At 37.4% G+C, this 14,988-nt stretch overlaps 1 protein-coding gene and 1 pseudogene across 1 annotated transcript; one reads left to right on the top strand and one right to left on the bottom strand.

Moving 5' to 3' along the window:
* Positions 1–330: 330 nt before the first annotated feature.
* On the top strand, positions 331–3,517 carry LOC137818416 (scarecrow-like protein 22). The gene is made up of 2 exons (XM_068621834.1): positions 331–679; positions 822–3,517. The coding sequence occupies exon 2, from the start codon at positions 957–959 to the stop codon at positions 3,084–3,086; it is 2,130 nt and encodes a 709-aa protein (XP_068477935.1). The 5' UTR covers positions 331–679; positions 822–956; the 3' UTR covers positions 3,087–3,517.
* A 6,748-nt stretch (positions 3,518–10,265) lies between these two features.
* Positions 10,266–10,371, bottom strand: LOC137819909 (small nucleolar RNA R71; annotated as a pseudogene).
* Positions 10,372–14,988: the final 4,617 nt, after the last annotated feature.

A 14,988-nucleotide genomic window follows, 5' to 3' on the forward strand; every position in this document is an offset into this window, starting at 1 on the left:
AGCCAAGTTCAAACAATTGACCAAATCAAAATATCATATGATATTGGGATAAGTTAAAATTGCCACCTGCAATGCAGCCAGCACTGGAAATGTTTAGAACTAGAGAGATATGCATGAATGGAGTATGACCTAATAATAATAATAATATTATTATTATTATGAATAGATAGATAAATAAATAAATAAATAAAGCAGAGATGTGTGATGCTCACGCGCTACATCTTGAGAATGGGAAAAGCAGTGAGATGAAAGCAACATTACCAAAGGGAGGGAAAATTACTGTGCAGACAACATGGACAACATAAACTAAAAAAAGTTAAAAAATAAAGTAGAAACAGTGATAGAGAGAGAAAGATAGCACTGCATCCCAGAAAACACAAGTAACAAAGAGTGTTTCCCACAGAAAACATAAGCAACAAAGAATCACATTCATGGCTTCCTCCCTTTACTTCAACAACTATTTGGAGCTTAATAAGCCACGGATCCAGAAAGAAAAGGACAAGCTCTGAGGCTGTTCTTCAACTGGGTCTTCTTTTTTATTCTTTTAAACAAGCAACAAAGAAGAATCCGACTCATGGCTTTCTTCCTTCACTGCTGCTGTTTGGAGCATAACAAGCCACAGATCCAGAAAGAAAAAGACAAGCTTTATGGATGCTCAAGTTTTCATCTTTGGAACCCTGTATGTGAGTTAGTGTCCATCACCAATTTTGAATATCCCACCAAAATTCCGAGCCTTCTTGCAGCCCAAAATTTCACCTTTCTAAACTTTAGCATCTGAGTTTGTTTCATTTTCCAAGCTTTGTTTGTTTCTGGTTTTGTAGGCCAACCCCATTTGTTCAAAAATACCTGCTTTCAAACCGGTTTTGAACAAAGGAGCTAACTTTTGAAGAAACTGGAGTCTTTTGGGGTGGTTGGTTTTGTGGGCACTTGACACACTTGTTAGTTAACTTTCTTAGATGAAGGCCATGCCCTTTCCTTTTGAGGAGTTTCAAGGGAAGGGAGTGTTGGATTTTTCTTCAGCCTCAGATTCATTTTCATTTTTTTTGCATCATCCACAACCGAAGTGGACCATAGACAAAGAGGATTATTGCTATGTGGGCAGCACTGAGCCCACCTCAGTTCTTGACTCCAGAAGAAGCCCAAACTCTTCCACCATGTCCTCTTCCCTTGGCAGTAGCAACACCATCAGCAAGGGTGGCAGTGGTGGTTCAACAAATAACACCACTTGTTACACCCCAACCCTTTCTCAGAACCCTCCTCAGACATCATTGGAAACCAGCACTGAAAAATGTGGAGTGAGGATGGAGGACTGGGAAACTCAAGATCAATCCATTCTGAGACTAATCATGGCAGATGCTGAAGACCCTTCTGCAGGGTTGAGCAAGCTCTTCCAGGGCAGTGGCTGTGGCTCTCAGCAAACTGTTGATTTCAATGCAGGTTTTGGTGTTGTGGATCAAGGGTTGAATATGGTAAGTATTGTTGATCCTTCAGGGAATTACCCTGGTTTCCCTTTTATTGCTGAGAATATAGATGGCCAGAATGGTAAGATTGGTTCTTTGTCTGTTGGAGAATCAATGTTTTCTGTTTCTGGTAACAATTCTGTGTTGTTGTCAACATCTCCTGGTGGGTTTAATTCTCAGCAGCATGTAGTTGGAGAGGTGGATGAGAAGCCTCAAGTCATCAATCCCCAGTTTGAGTTAAACCAGACTCAAGTTCAATTCTCTGAGAACCCATCTTTCTTTGTGCCAATGATGTACCCCCAATTGCAGGAACAGCAAGTTTTCGCCCAGCATCCAGCAAAACGCCCCGTTTTTGAGCCTTCTGGGCACAGTTATCAGGCTCCAAGGTTGCCCCTTTTGGATTCAGGGCAAGAGGTGTTTGGTAGGAGGCAGCAAACACAGCTTCCATTGTTTCCTCATCATATGCAACCACAAGTTGTGCCATCTGCTAAACCGCAGAAGGCGAGTTCCACCGGAGAAGATGCAAGCCACCAGCTTCAGCAGGCTATATTTGATCAGTTATACAAAACTGCTGAGCTGATAGAAGCTGGTAATCCGGTTCATGCGCAAGGGATATTGGCGCGGCTCAATCACCAGCTCTCCCCAATTGGTAAGCCTTTTCAGAGGGCTGCTTTCTACATGAAGGAGGCCTTGATGTCACTGCTTCATTCAAATGCTCACAATGTCTTGGCTTTCTCACCCATCAGTTCCATTTTCAAAATTGGAGCATACAAGTCCTTTTCTGAGATATCACCTGTTATTCAGTTTGCCAACTTCACTAGTAATCAAGCAATCATTGAAGCTTTGGAAAGGTTTGATCGAATTCACATTATCGATTTTGATATCGGGTTTGGAGTGCAATGGTCTTCTTTTATGCAAGCGCTTGCCATGAGGAGTAATGGTGTGCCTTCCCTCAAAATCACTGCCATTGTGTCACCCCTCACATATGATGAGTTTGAGCTCAATGTGACTCAAGAAAAGTTGAACCAATACGCCAAAGACATCAGCATGTCTTTTGAGTTCAATGTCTTAAGCACGGAGTCATTGAACACTTCTTCATGTCCACTCTCTGTTCAGTATTATGATAATGAGGCAACTGCTGTGAACATGCCACTTTCTTGTTTCACAAACTACCCAACATTGTTTCCCTTAGTCCTTCGCTTTGTAAAGCAGCTTAGGCCAAAAGTGGTAGTCACTCTGGATAGAAATTGCGACCAACTTGATGCACCATTTTCCACAAATATAGTTCATGCTCTTCATTCTTACTCAGCCTTGCTTGAATCACTTGATGCTCTGAATGTGAACCTTGATGTCCTCCAAAAGATTGAAAAGCATTTCATCTTGCCAGCCCTTAAGAAGACCATAACAGTTCCCCTCCGTTCACAAGAAAAACTACCCTCTTGGAGAAACATGTTTCTTCAATATGGCTTCTCTCCATTCACATTTAGTAACTTCACAGAAGCTCAAGCTGAGTGTTTAGTGCAGAAGGCACCTGTAAGGGGATTTCAATTGGAGAGAAAGCACTCATCTCTTGTTCTATGCTGGCAGAGGAAGGAACTTATCACAGTTTCAACTTGGAGATGCTGAACTAATTGTTACCTTATATTTTTAAAGGTGCTTCATAACTTACTACCTAGTTTATGTAATTTCTTATGTATTTAGGCTTTTTTTAATGAGATTCACCACCCAAATGTTCTTCTTTCGATGGGTTGACATCTAGATTCTAAGCTTCTACAGTTGTTACTCGTGTGTTACTACTTTAAATATTTCCCATTTCTATTATCTAAGGATTGGTGAGTTTCCTGGTTGTTATCTTGAGGGCAAAGTAAATTGCTTTGGAAGAAACGAACAATTTAGCCAAGAAGGGTGGTGACTCTGTTCATCTCCATGCTTTAGTTATGTCGTGTTTGTTGATGATTACTGTGTTAGGTGCTGAATTTGGCATACATGATTTTAATATGTAGCATCAATATCTTGTGCCAATTTTATGTATATATATATATGCAGGTATTTTGTTAGAGGACATGGCATTTAATCTGCTTAACTTTGATGTATCATCAAGTGTTTCTCCTCTCTTCAATGGTTTTTCTATGTATCTGATGGATGGATGTTTAGTATTTCTATAATTTCCGAAAGAGTTTAATTACTTCAAGAACCATAGAAGAAAAGGACAATTTTGGTGATTTAAGCATATGATCTTACCAAAGAAATTCAAAAAAGGAAAACCTTGAAATACCATTTTTAGTGTGTTTGGATTAACTTTATGGAATGAAATAATCAATTAGTTTTTCGTAGTCAAGGGATGCAACCAATAGCTGCTTTTACTTTTTCATGCATAATCATGATTTTGTGGAATAGAATTGATTCTCGATTGTTATCTAAACATTTTTAACATCACAATAATGGTGCTATGTTGGCATTACAATGATTGGTAAAATGATATTATTTTATTGAATTAAAAGTGTTTAGTGAAATTAGTTATTTTTTAACTGATAAATATAAAAAATATTATGTTTTAATAACATTTTTAAATCACTTTTATTTTGTAGAGAAAAATGAATTTTAGTTAGTGTTTTTCAAACTTTATTATTTTGACTTAAAAGATGAATCAAGTCATTAATAAATAAATATTGTAATATTTAAGATATGATATAGGTATTGTGTGTATGAAAGGGTAAGGATTTTTTCTTAAATTATTTGGATGACATAAAGAGTATTTTTAAGAGTTCTAACATGTACTTTCAAAAGTTTATAACAAATGTTGAAAGTCAATAAAATAATCTCAATATACTGAAAAACTAGTTAAAATAACCAAACTTTTAGTAAAAAATAAATAAATTTCCCAATTTTAATTATAAAAATCTCATTACAAATGTATATTTTATTATATTTTTTAATTTCTATTTCCATTGGCATCTTGCTTATAATTTTATCTGAATATGTTTTTTTAATTTAATTTTGAATATCTATGGGTTTGTTTTCCGACAAATTTATAAGAGCAGGTCAATTCAGTCCCATCTACGTTTTTAGCAGATTGGTGGCGGGACGCAAGGGACCAACAACTTTCCAAATTGGACATTTTTTTAATTCTTTTTTAAAATAATAATAAGTGTTAAATAAATTATTTAGTGTCTTTTATAATTATAAAATATACCGGTGGGAGTCTAATAAATACTGAGGATCCAGTATCCAGCGTCGACCAACATGCTAAAAACTATTAAGTTCAATAAATGATTAGCAGGTTCAAACAATGATTAAATATTAGATAATGTATTCTAAATTATAATCCAAACCTTAATCCGACCCAACAACAATAAGTACCTGATAATTATATAAATAGTCACAAGTTTCGAGAAAGCGGTACGTCATTATCGTGCATTAATTGCACCGAATACCAAATAGTGAGAACTTATTTTAGCGTTGAGTGCCTTTTGCAGGTACCATCCCGATCAAGAGCTTACGAAGGAGTGGAGGCCACTGAAGGAGAAGTAGTGAGAGTGATTCAAGGAGAGACACTTGCTTGCTAAAGTGTAAAAGGGAGGAAGGTGACTGACCAAATGAAGAAGAAGGAAATAGTTCTCTCAGTCCCTTTGTGTACGAGAACAATTGGCGCCCACCGTGGGGCTTGAACCCATGCAGTCGTATAATGACCAGATTTTCAGATTCTCGGGTGAGAGAGTAAACACCCGAGGTTATATTGAGTTCTACACCAAGTTTGGTGAAGGAAAGGCAAGTAGGACCATCAAGATTCGGTACTTGGTGGTGGAGTCTAACACTTCATAAGACATTTTTTTGGGACAACTGTCCATCAATAGGTTGGGGGCAATCGTGTCGACCCCTTGTCTAGCCATGAAATTCCCCTCGGTTTCAGGGGATATTTTAACCGTGCATGTTGATAAGAAAATTGCACGAGAATGTTATGCAGCCTGTTTGAAGATGGAACCATTTATGAGGGACTTAGGCCGGATGAGTAGAGGACGTTCTCAGGAGAGAAGATCCTCGCGAGGACAAAGAACCTCCCGAGTGGAGCCCAAGCCCGAGCGAAGAGAGCATACAATTGCTTTGGTTGAGCTAGATCCTTAGATGAGCGAGTCGAGGCTCGAAGCTGGGGGAAGACTTACATCAAGTTCCTTTGCTGATGAAGACTACACAACTAGCCTAGGAACATCCTTTGCTATGGTGGATGGCAAGATCATCCATCAAACGTTAAAGAAAAATGTAGATCTCTTTGCATGGACCACATTCGATATGCTGGGGGTAAGCCAAGAGATTATAACACATAAGCTCTCGGTGGTCGGGTTCATCAAAGAGGCCTACTACTTGGCTAGCCAATGTAGTAATGATAAAAAAAGCGAGTGACAAGTGGAGGATGTGTACCAATTACACAAACCTTAACAAAGCCTATCCAAAAGATTCTTATCCTTTTCCAACATTGATCGATTGGTTGATGGAGCAGCCGGTCATAAGATTTTCAGCTTCCTTGATGCATACTCTGGTTATAATCAGATAAGTATGCATCCAAGGGACAAGGAGAAAACTACCTTCATGATGGACGAGACAAACTATTTCTATGAGGTCATGCCTTTTGACCTTAAAAATGCTGGGGCAGCATATCAAAGACTGATGGACAAGATTTTTAAGGGAATGATTGGTCGGAATGTGGAGGTCTACATTGATGATATAGTTGTCAAGTCAGATTCGTGCGGCCAACATGTGAAGGACTTGGAGGACGTCTTCAAAGCATTGAAGAGAGTGAACATGAGGTTCAATCTGGAGAAGTGTGCGTTCAGCGTTGAAGAAGGGAAGTTTCTAGGCTTCATGTTGATACACTGAGGAATTGAAGCTAGCCCAGACAAGTGCTGAGCAGTAACCAAGATGAGAAGCCCTTAAAATGTGAAGGAAGTGCAAAAAATCATATGACGTCTCACAACCCTATCTCGGCTCGTCGAACAAACCAAGCCCATGGTTTAGCTTCTCAAGAAAGTAGCAAAGTTCAATTGGGATGAGAAATGTGAGGATATCTTCCAACAGTTGAAAACGTTCCTATCCTCACTATCAGTAATTTAAAAGGCAATGCCCGATCAGCCAATCATCATTTACCTCTCAGTCTCCGAGGAGGTGATCAATGCAGTTCTGGTGCAAGATGTTAACAAGGAGGAGCGACCAGTCTACTTCGTTAGCTGAACGCTACACAAGGCCGAGACTAGATATCAAACGATAGAGAAGGTTGCGTTCGCCTTAGTTTCAACTGCACGTCGAATGAGACCCTACTTCCAGAATCACGCTATATTGGTAAGAACCAACTATCCCATTGTTAAATTTTTTCCTAAACCAGATATTGCAGGACAAATGATAGGATGATCGATAGAGCTATTAGAGTTTGACATCCGGTATGAACCGAGAGGTGCAATCTAGTCTCAATGCTTGGCTGACTTCTCAGCGAGTTAACTCCTCAACCCATAGCACCGACTAGTTGGATAATATATGTTGATGGGTCATCCAACAAAACAGCCTGCGGAGCAAATGTTATTCTTAAAGGACCAGGGGATCTTTTACTCGAGCAAGCATTAAAATTAAAGTTCAAAGCTACTAATAACCAAGACGAGTACGAGGCCATCCTAACTGGCTTAAACCTAGCATATGACATGAGAGCTCACGAGGTGATATGCAAGAGCGATTCCCAACTGGTTTTCTGCCAGATCAAGGGAGAGTTTGAAGTCAAAGAGCCTTTGCTACAAAGGTACTATCAAATGGTCTCGAACCTCATTTCTCATTTTAACAAGGTAATGTCGGAGCACATCCGAAGAGAAGATAATGTAAGGGCCGATGCGTTGTCTCGGCTGGCTACAGAAAAAAAGAAGAGCCATCATCGGTCCATTATGCAAATTTGCTTAAAAGCTTCCAGTGTTGGGCTGACCAAATGCTTAGAAATGAATGAGGGTGAAACTTGGATGACCCCCATCAAGAAGTACCTTGAGCACAACTTATGTTAGCCGACCGAAGAGAAGGCAATGAGGCAACAATGTGCTCGATAGACGATGATCGGACAAGATTTTTCTAGAAGAGGATACTCTAGACCATTGTTGAAATGTATAAAAAACGACCAAGCAACATACATCCTCAAAGAAATCCATGAAGGGGTATGTGGGAACCATTCAGGAGCTAGGACTTTAGCAACAAAAGTCCCCAAGGCAAGGTACTTCTAGCCGAATGTCCAAAGTGACTGCTTTAATTATGTAAAGAAATGCTTCAAGTGTCAAGATCATGGCACATTGTCCCACCCCAAGCCAAAAACGCTTCATAGTATCATGTCTCCATGACCATTTGTGGAATAGGGAATAAACATCATCGACTCGTTCATCCCGAGAAAAGGACAAACCAAGTTTCTTTTAGGTGGGGTTGACTACTTCACTAAATGGATTGAGGCCGAGCCTCTGACCTTGATCTCGACCAAGAATGTGCAAAACTTTGTTTGGCGAAACATAGTATGTTGGTTCGGTATACCTTATACTATTCTAACAGATAATAGTCGACAATTCGTAGATTGAAGGACACAAACTTTTTATGAAGGGATTGGTATAAAGTCCATCATTAGTTCGGTCGAGCACCCTTAAAACTACTGAACAGGTTGAAGTTGCAAACAAAGTTATCCTCAACGAGTAGAAGAAACAACCAGGCGCAGCAACAGATGCATCAAGCTCTCTTCACATATTTGGAGGCATCAAAGCTTCATTTTCAACATAGCGAAGTAGTGACGGACCAAGGAGTTGCTGGAGGTCCTATGAGCATATTGTTGCACACCCCAAACGAAAATTCAAGAAAAACCATAAAGTTTAACATACAAGACTGAGGCCATGATCCGATAGAGGTAGGGGATATATTTCAGTTATATTTCATATTAGAATATAGACACTTATGAGTATAAGTTACTAAAATTCATATAAAATGATCCCTAATTTATGAATTTATTCATTTTTTAAATTTTTTTATGATTTTTATTTGAATAAAAGCATTTTATTCCCATATATGGTGTTAATTGCATGTTTCTAAGGAAGAATGGAGATTTGGACTAAAGAAGAATGATATAAGCTAAAAAGAGAAAGCTGGAATGCCCGAAATGCACAAAAAGAAGAAAAAAGTCCAACTCAGCAGCGGAATTCTTGCTCAAGCGAGCTATATCTTGCTTGAGCGAGAGAGCTCCAACAACATTATAAAAAATCGACGCCTTTCTCGCTCAAGCGAGATATTCTCACTTGAGCGAGAATGCGTTAGATTAATTGGGCTAATTTTATGTTTCATGAACCAAGCCATCAACGCGAGTAAATTAGGTTAAATATGGGGCTAGAGGCTCAACCCTAGTGTGCCAGATTGAGAGAAAAATACCATTGAGTGATTTGCAACCAATTAAGAGAATGGAAGGTGCTAAAAGTTTGTGTGGCGAATTCTACCCTTTGGGATTGAGAGTAATCTGTTCGAGCTCTTATGTATTGAGGTGATATTTAAATATGATATAATATTTTGTTCTAGGTTGATTATTTGTATTGTTGTTTTATTTCTAACTCTTGATCTAGAATATTAAATCTAACTGAAAAGTATTTTTAGGGTTCTGACCTAAACAACAATACTTAACATATTTGAGTGCTAGAAATAGACTTGAAATGTTAATTGTTATTAACGTCTGAGCGTGACTCTAAGTTGTTTTTATAAATATGCAAGAAACCGATATTTAGGAAACATTCTTAATAATTTTATATGCGAGAAATCGATATGAATGATTTTTATACAGGCATCAATTTCAATCAAAGAACTTAATGTTAACATACTAGTCAAAATACATGAGAGTGAGAAAGATGAAACCCAATCCCCATTTTTCCAACTTGAAGCAACTAATTCTTTGCCTGTTTTCTTATTGATCATCGCCAACACAACCACTTTCAACACACTCTTTATTGTTTTGTTTTATATTTAGAGAATATTACACTTGATAATTCAACTGTTCCTTGTGGGAGCGACATCCGTCCTTAGTGACAAATTATTACTTCTGACAATGTGGTTTGTCGTAAAAAGTCATCAAGATTTTGGCACTGTTGCTTGAGAACATGTTTGATTTGTTGAGTATAGTTTCCTAAATATTGTGAATGTCTTAATTGTTTAATTTTTTTATTGTGTTTATTTTTCAGATTGGTTATTTTGTTTTTATTGTTTTAATTCTTATTTCTTATTTCTTTTAGTGGTTTCTATTTATTTTCTGATTTATTTGAATTTTCTTTTATTTGTTTTATTTAATTAGAATTTAATTTTCTGTTTATTTTAAAATTTTCGAAAAAATATACTCTGTTTTTTTCCACTAACAAAATCTTCCATGAGGAAAGTAACATGACAAAAAAGCAAGCACCACCTCCCAAGAGGATAGTTGGAGATTGTGTCATGTATCAAGGGCCTAGGCATTTTTCTAGTATTACAATACCTGCTAACGCCAAGGTCTTGGAAATAAAACCTGTTTTTCTCACTTTCATCAGTACCCATCAATTTACAGAATGGACCATGAGGATCCATATTCACATTTAGATACATTTTATGAATTTGTGGGAACAATGGACTTTCAATAAGGTGATATTGAAAATGTTTATATGCGTGTGTTTCCTTTCTCATTGACAGGAAAAACTAAAGAATGACTCAAATCACTTCCAAATAAGAGCCTCACTAGTTGGGAGGATGTAGAGGAAAAATTTCTGCAAATATTTTTTCCAATCTCTTGCTTTGTCAAAGCAAAGTCTAAAATCTTCATGTTCAAACAAGAAGCAGAGGAATCTTTCTGTGAGACACGGGAGTGATTCAAGATGATATTGAGAAAATGCCCAAATCATGGGTTTGAAGATATTTCTCAACTAAACATATTCCTTAGTGGTGTCAGATCTGAAACGAAGATGCTCTTAGATGCCGCAACTGGTGGCACAATGATGGCTCTTTATGTAGAACAAGCAAAAAGAATTATTAATGCATTGACATTAATTGATTCTCAAGCTCAATATGATGGATGAAGTATTCAGAAGAAATGGTGGTTAAAAGATGCACTTTTGGCTCAAAATAAAATTTTGACATAGCAGATTGAGCAACTAACCACACAAATGGCTAAATTACTTCAACAATTGCACGTTGTTCATTCATCTCAAAGTCAGAGTCAAGAACTAAGGTGTAAATTATGTGGAGGCGATCATTCCAATGGGCATGAGGCTTATTCGAATACTTCATCTGAAGAAAAAGTTTTTTACATGGAAGAGCATGAAAAGCAAGGAAGTTTTCAAAAACACCAACTACTAGATCCTTCGTCCCAAGAGAGAATGAGCAAAATGGAAGATACTACAGAGAAATTTGGAAATACAATATGGGCAACTTGCACAAGAGTTGATGGAACTCAGAGAGAAATGTAAGTCAATCACTACTATAAGTGGAATAGTTGTAGGAAGGGGGATTGGTGATCATCTCAAAAGTGAGGAAAAAGACATGGAGAGTGAAGAGAACAAAAGTGAGGAAAGAGAAATTGAGAGTGAAGAGAACAAAAGTGAGGAAAGAGAAATTGAGAGTGAAGAAAAGAGAAAAAGTGAGGAAAAAAAATTGAGAGGGAAGAGAGAAAAGAAGAGAAGGAAGAAAAAAAAACAAAAGTGAAGAGGGAGAAAAGAAAGAAAAAAATGAGAGGGTACAGGAAGAAAAGAAAAAGAGAAAAATGAGAATGGAAAAAGAAGTGTTCCAATTTTAGATTTACCTTATCCACATGCTCCCTCAAGAAAAAATATAGAAGGACAGTTTATCAGATTCTGTGAAATTCTGAAACAGTTGGAGATAAGTATTCCGTGTTGAACATCGGAGCTTTGATGTTTCAAATCCACATGAAGCCTGAAGCTGTGCTGCTTTTTTGGTTTGGGTTTAGATTATGGTGTTTAGAATCTTTGTTAAGATCAATCCTTATCCTACACAAAGCATGATCAAACAATTTTAAAAGAAAACAAAGTGTTTTTCCAAGCAAAGGGAAAAAAACAACCGGTTGAATCATCGAGATAATCGGTTGTTTGTCACCTAGCTGGCTAGAGGTTTTTGAAACCGCTTTTTGAATTAGTTATGCAACTGCTTGACTCATTCAACCAATTAAATGTGTGTTCTCATAACAGATTTTTGAAAACTTGTTTTAACTGATTCAGTTGATTAAACTGCCTAAAACGACTGCTTTTCAAGTGCTATAAATATAGCCCTTCTTTCAAATCAAAATACACAACAAATACAACAAGTATTGATTCAGATTTGAGAAAGAGATTTTTTTTTGAAAGGATTTTTTCAAAGTGCAAGATTGCTTTTCAAGCTTTGCTGTGGTGACAAGATCTGATCATAAGGCTCCCTATATTGTGCAAATTCAGGTGTTTTCTATCCTTATGTAGATTCTTGTAATTGTACTTCCTTTATATACTGTGTGTATTTGAAATCCTTTAAAGACATAGGTTGTTCTGTCTTGAGGTGTGAAGTGTTGCAAAAAGGGTGAGAAGACTTTGTGGGATTCAAAGTCACCTCTTTGTGGTGTGTGTTGTAATCTGGTTGTGATTACTAGTGGAATTCAGAGGATTGTCTGAGAACTGGATGTAGCTTAAGGATTGAGTGAAATAGTATAAACCTATTGTGTAAATCTCTCTTTCCTTCAAACTCTCTATAACTGTTTGTGTTAATTCATTTATGCTGCTGGTATAAACAACTGATTAAAACGAAGTTTTAACTGGTTAAAATTCTGATAACAGTTTTTGTTTGATTGCTTTCCTGAAGTGCTTATCTGGATTGTTTGTTAAAGATTCATTTTGAACCAAGTCTTTGCGAAAATCTTTCATAAAACAATTCACCCCCCTCTTGTTTAAGCCATCAATTCTTACAATTGATACCAGAGCTAGGTTCTTGAAAATTAATCAAGTTCTTGTTTCTATTTTTCTGAGAAATCTTTTTTATGGTTGACAAGATGCCTTTTGGGGAAGGTGCTTCCTTAAACAGACCACCACTATATTGTGGGGTTAATTACCAGTTTTGGAAGGTAGGAATGAAAATCTTTATGCACTCAACCGATAAGGGTATTTGGGAATCAATTGAAAATGGTCCATTCATACCGTGCTGAAGCCAAAGGAAGTGTGTGTCTTAAGGGGATCAAGGTCACTTCTTTGGTTGTGTTGTAAGTAATCTAGGGTTGATTGCTTAGTGGATTCCCCAGTGGTTTCTGGGAAGACTGGATGTAGCTCTTGGTTAAGAGTGAACCTGATGTGATTCCACTAGCACAATTAGAATGATTCTTGACATTCTTAGGAATCATCTTGAGTTGGTTATGAGATAGGCACTTTATCATAGAAATGGATCAAGGTTCTATGAACAAGAACTCACCAAAACTAGTGCCAAAACACAAACTCATGTAGAAGATCCAATTATTGTCAAATTGAACCAACAAAAAGAGGTAAAACTTAAATCCACCGAATAGAATTGGAAGGGAAGCAAACTGAACCGAACAAAATGTAAAAGAAAGGCAAAGAACTGAAAATACTTGCTGGAAAAAGAAAAGTACCGAACCAAACACAAAGAAGAATAAGAACAGCTGCTGGAAAACTTAAAAACCGAACCAAAAACAACAAGGCAACAAGCTAAGACAAGGAATTAACAAAGAAGAAAGGAAGGAGAAGAGAATTGCTCATGAAGATGGATGAATGATGAATGATCACGCCACTAGAAGTGTGGTTGCTCCTAGATGAGTGTGCTGCCGCCACTTGAGGACACCATGGATCCTTCAAGATAAGACTAGAGAAGAAGGCTCAAAAGCTCTCCAATGCTCACTCCAATTTTGAGTATAGTTTCTTTAGATAAATTCCAATCTGAAATTTTACAAAGGGAGCACCTCTATTTATAGCCTAAGGTGCTGAAATGCAAGCTACACAAATTCAAAAACTCCCTCCTAAAAAGCTTCTAGAATTGGCGCCTAAAACAATGCACGAGGAAGGTGTGACCTCTTCCTTCACTTTGGCACCTCCTTTTCTACTCCTACACCTATCTACTAACACCCCCCCCTAAGACTCCTAACTAAAGACTAAAAGATGCTTTAACAATAGAGGTTTCTAATGTTTCCCTCTAAGCACCTTCAACAATATTCTTTATTATTTAATACTTGGCCTTGCCCTTCATAGGATGGACTTGGGTTTGGGCTTGGGCTTTGGGCTTGGGCCTCTCTTTATTTTATGTCTTCTTTTAATTTTGAGAAGACTAGAAGGAAGAACTTCAAGTGTGATGGTGAATTGCCTCTTCCTTCATTAATAAAAACCTCCTTTACTTGACTCTCATCATACTCCCCGAGTTGGAGAGAATTCTTCCACGAATTCTGAATCCCTGCATATAACAAAGTCAGTTTACTTTTACAATCAAAAGTGTAAGAAAAAGGAAGACATGACTTAGCAGATGGAACCAAAGGGATTGCAGAAAAGGATGTCCTATAAATCGACCAAGTTGGAAAAATTTGTTTGGGAATGATGATGGTTTTTGGAAAAAGACCTCTTAAATGGTGAAACCCATTAGGAGGTATGAAAAAATCATCCCTAACATATTTTAACCAAGGTGTTGTTGAAATAGGAACCTTGGGTAATGAAAAAAATAAAGAAGAAGAAGACCTTGGAGGGTCCATTTGAGGTATAGCACGAGTCAACATGATGGATTTAGAGGAGAAAATGGTGTGACTCGGTGTAGTACTTACTTCTTTTTCTTTCTCATTTTCTCTTTTAGTTTTCATTTTTATTTGGTCCTCATGAACCTCTTTGGGAGAGAGGGGTTTTAATATAACCTTGCTCCCTAGGAAGGAAAAAGACATTGTATTGGATAGGCCATCATGTAAAACATGTCTATCATATTGCCAAGGCCTTCCTAAAAGAAGATGAGATGCTTCCATGGGCACAACATCACATAAAACCTCATCTTTATACTTTCCTATTGCAAAGTTAATGAGGACTTGTTTATTCACCATGATTTCACCTACTTCACTAAGCCATTGTAATTTGTAGGGCTTGGTATGAGAGATAGTGGGTAAGGCTAACTTCTCCAAAACTCTTTTACTAGCCACATTAGTGCAACTTCCCCCATCAATAATCAAGGAACATAACTTGTTGTTGATAAGACATCGGGTGTGAAAAATATTTTCTCTTTGAGTATCATTCAAAGATTTTGGAATTATGCCCAACATACGTCTTACCATCAATAAGTCACCTTCACAAGGACTTTCACTCTCATTTTCACTTGATGGTCTAGAAGGTGAAGAATGCCTAGGTGAATTGGAATCATGCTCACTAACTACAATGCCTTCATGCATGTACATACTTCGTTTAGAAGGGCAATTAGCAGCAATGTGACCATATCCCAAACATTTAAAACACTTTTGACTAGACGATTTAATTGGGGATTTAGGCCTAGAAGTAGATGGCGTAGGATCCTT

This window comes from Phaseolus vulgaris, chromosome 10, assembly GCF_051622355.1.
Source record: "Phaseolus vulgaris cultivar YP4 chromosome 10, ASM5162235v1, whole genome shotgun sequence".
NCBI classification, from domain to species: domain Eukaryota; kingdom Viridiplantae; phylum Streptophyta; class Magnoliopsida; order Fabales; family Fabaceae; genus Phaseolus; species Phaseolus vulgaris.